The 4,015-nt window shown below is 39.2% G+C and overlaps 1 protein-coding gene across 1 annotated transcript; it reads left to right on the top strand.

The window, feature by feature from the left end:
- Nucleotides 1–2,131: 2,131 nt before the first annotated feature.
- On the top strand, nucleotides 2,132–3,067 carry LOC117030449 (olfactory receptor 5L1). The gene has a single exon (XM_033120516.1). The coding sequence runs from the start codon at nucleotides 2,132–2,134 to the stop codon at nucleotides 3,065–3,067; it is 936 nt and encodes a 311-aa protein (XP_032976407.1).
- Nucleotides 3,068–4,015: the final 948 nt, after the last annotated feature.

Here is a 4,015-nt window from a genome sequence, read left to right as displayed (position 1 = left end):
GAGTGTTTTAAGAAATGTCATGTTTTGAGCACTCCTTTAGGAAACTGTTTTCTCTTTGTGTATAGAGAAACAATCTCAGTGGGACATGGGAACAATTTAATCTGTGGAACCGAAAATATCGTAACAGTTTTCAGTGTGAAAGGGAAGAGTGTAAACAAATTGGGAACAATGCTTCATTTCTCCCTCTTTCTCTATTCCCACTCTCTCACACTATCTCCATCCGCAGACCCTGGTAAAGATTGCAGGAGATTCTCCCTATGGTCACTCTGATACTGAGAGTGGCAGTAAGGTGCCCTTGGGACAGCTCATGGAGAGACACGAACTTGTGAACCACCTCTGAAGCAGAAAGGAGAGGAATTATTTTGGCCTTATGCAAAACACTTTGAAGTGTCTCTCTGGAGCAGATTTGTCAACCTTGGTACTGTTGACATTTTGGGCCAGATAACATTTGGGTATTTTCATGGCTGGTATGGGGAGGGGCAGCTGTCATGTGCATTGCATTTGTTTAGCAGCACCCCTAGTCGCTACCTACTAGATGTCAGTAGCACCCCTCTCTATTGTGACAACCAAAATGTCTTCAGACATTGCCAAATGTCCCATGGGAATCAAAATCACTCCTGATTAACAACCACTGCTTTATAAGTAATCAGCAGCCTGAGTTTACATCTTTATCCTTGAAAACAGGAAAAGACTCTTCAAAATTATGAACTACTTTGAACTCCCAGAAAGACAAATAACTCACTTTTACTGGGTGTTGAAGACAGAAAACCGTATCATTGGAGTAATTGTTTTGAAGCTGGGATTTCTTAAGGCCCGTATCCTTCGCCTCTTTGAAATCATTTGAAGAACGAGGAGAATACTTGGCTGTGTTGGGTTTTAGTCCATAATATCTTTCTGTCAGGAATAACTACCTGATACAGTCATGATAAATCTGCCAAAGGTCACTAGGGAGAGAAAAAGTGAGGGTATCCTCACCCTCTGTTGGCATTTTCTCTACGTCATAGGCCTTGAATGTTTCCCATCCTTACTATAAAATAACACCCTTCTTCCCATAACACTTATGTTCTGTGAGAATTCAGGAAAATTTCTGCATTGCTTTTTTTTTTTAAATAAGGGGTCAGATAGAATATTGATGTTTCATGTGTGTTGTGGGGATTAAATATACAATTCAACTTACATATACATATATAATATCCTATCTGTGCAATCTGGCTATTTCTTCACTTGCCATTTTTATCATAGTCATTTTTCAGATTATTAAAAGTTCTTCAAAGAGATCATTTTAATAGCTGTGTAGTTTTCCATAATGTACATGTACGATAACTTGGACCATTTCCCTCTTGTTTGATACTTTATTTCTAAGTTTTGCTCTTAAAAGTAATGCTGCAATGTGACAGCAAACATTTTTGTTAAAATTTCACATTCACATCTTTGATTAGTTCTTCAAATAGATTTAAAGCAGTGAAGTCATTTGTCAAATAGGTCATGACATTTCACAGTCCTCGTTACGGGGAATTTGAAACCAAGAGTACCAATTCACTGAATAATGACTGACACTAAATAGCTAATTAACAAAATCATGATACTAATTTTATAGAAAATTGCATAAAAGTGACTTTGTCCATCTAAAAAGTTGATAAAAAAACAAACACTTGAGGATTAGCAATCTTAAATAGACGTACTTCTCATCATTTCAGTGGAAAACAGTGATGGGTACTATATATTTTGAAGCTCTAGTTCCCGGAATCCCATTATTTCCAGTACTGACTAAAAAGTCAGCAAGAAAAATGGGATTTGAATTTCATAAACAATATGGCTAATTAAATAATATTTGACATCTTTCTAAAAATTCCTTCAAGGCTCAAAATTGTGTTAGCTTAGGGAATCACATAGGATGTTATATGTGTGAATGCTTTTGTGTGATCTGAATTAAACTGGAGCTCTATGTATTTTTATGCGTCATTGTTTGGACTTTTCCTAAACTGCAAAAGTGCAATGTCCTATCTGCTGAAAAAAATAACTCTTCTACTTATTCTCATGTCTTTTTTAGGAGACAGTCAAAACTGAATTGGGGATCATATAATGGAGCGTCACTGTTAATATTCTCCTCCAACCGCAATTAAGTAGGGACATGGGCACGGAGAACTGTAGCACCGTGACAGAGTTTGTTCTTCTTGGATTAAAAGATGCCCTTGAGCTGAGGGTCTTTCTCTCCGTCCTCTTCCTTCTCATCTATGGAGTCACGTTTCTGGCCAACCTGGGCATGATTGCACTGATTCAGGTCAGCTCTAGACTTCACACTCCCATGTACTTTTTCCTTAGCCACCTGTCCTTTGTGGATTTTTGCTGTTCCACGACTATTGTGCCAAAGATGCTGTACAATATCTTAAACGAAGACAAAGCCATTTCCTTTCTGGGATGCATAATGCAATTCTACCTGTTTTGTACATGTGTGGTAACTGAGGTCTTCCTGCTGGCTGTGATGGCCTATGACCGCTTTGTGGCCATCTGTAACCCCCTACTCTACATGGTCTCCATGTCCCAGAAACTCCGTATGGTGCTGGTGTCAGGCTGCTACCTGTATGGGACTGTGTGTTCTCTCACTCACTTGTGTTTAGCTCTTGAAATCCCATCCTATAGAGCCCATGAGATAAATCATTTCTTTTGTGATCTGCCCCCGCTCTTATCTCTTGCTTGCTCTGATGTCACTATGAGTGAACTGCTACTGTACATTGTAACTACATTCGGTGAGGTCATTACCACTGTGATCATCCTCACCTCCTACTTTTTTATTGTCATCACCATCCTGAGAATGCGCTCTGCAGAGGGAAGGCGCAAAGCCTTTTCCACCTGTGCCTCCCACCTCACAGCAATCGTTGTCTTCCAGGGGACAATCCTTTTCACTTATTGCCGTCCTGATTCTGGCAACAGTGTGGATACTGACCAAGTCGCCTCGGTGTTTTACACCGTAGTGATTCCCATGCTGAACCCCCTGATCTACAGCTTGAGGAACAAGGATGTGAAGGAAGCTCTCAGAAAAGTGTTGGGCTCCAAAATATTTTCCTAGAGAATATTTTGTTAGCAGAACTCAGCGTCCCAATGTGGAGGCTTGTGGAGGGGTGAATGGGTGGGCTGCAGGCTTGGAGTGGAGAGAACAGCCAGGCAGTAGAGTTTTATGACTGAGTTGTTTTGATTCACTTATCTTTGTGCCTTTGCAATTGAGAAGGGTAAGTTTGATTGTACTTCAAATTTGAAGCCCACCTCTTTGCCTTTATTCACCTAAAATGTTTTACATGGGTATGGGTAATGGACTGTTACGACATACACATTTTTTTGAGGTAAAGCCTTCCTAAGCTAATGAAGAGCTCATGAGAATCACACTTTCTTATCCATTGTGGAAACTATGATTCATTTCAAAATTGAATTCCTGTTACTTTGCAGTGAAGAACACGCCTGTGCCAGTTTATACACAGAAAGAGATTCACATCTTTCAATTGTATATATATATACACACACACACACACATTTATTCTTCATCTTGTTCATTTCTTGCTCCCTTTATTATTTTTTTTGTTGTCATTGCAGTGTCCAGTGTTTTTCGAACTTCAGATACTGTCTGATCAGAAAAATGGAGACATTAATGGTTATTCTTTCACAGAAATCTCAGGAAAATTAAATTACATGTCACGTGCAAAGAGCATAGGCCACTTTGTGGCACTTAACTAGCTCTGTCCCTTGTGTCGCTCTGTCTCTCTTTCTCTGGGTACAACATGCATGTTATGTGTATATTAAGTGTATGCATACATTTGATAACCAGTGGTAAGAGAGGCAGCTTGTCTGACGTAGTCCTTTTTTCTCACTTTATCTATTACTTCTTGTTATCGTGCTTATATTATAATTTGTGTCTATCATGTTTCTTCTGCAACTTATTGGTGGGTTTCTAGCCTCTGTTTAATTTCTTTGTTGTGTTTTTGCTCTTGATGAAATGACCCTTTTTCATCCTTCCTCTCTAAGT

This window comes from Rhinolophus ferrumequinum, chromosome 11, assembly GCF_004115265.2.
Source record: "Rhinolophus ferrumequinum isolate MPI-CBG mRhiFer1 chromosome 11, mRhiFer1_v1.p, whole genome shotgun sequence".
In the NCBI taxonomy this organism is placed as follows: domain Eukaryota; kingdom Metazoa; phylum Chordata; class Mammalia; order Chiroptera; family Rhinolophidae; genus Rhinolophus; species Rhinolophus ferrumequinum.
This window is presented reverse-complemented; position numbering and strand designations above follow the sequence as displayed.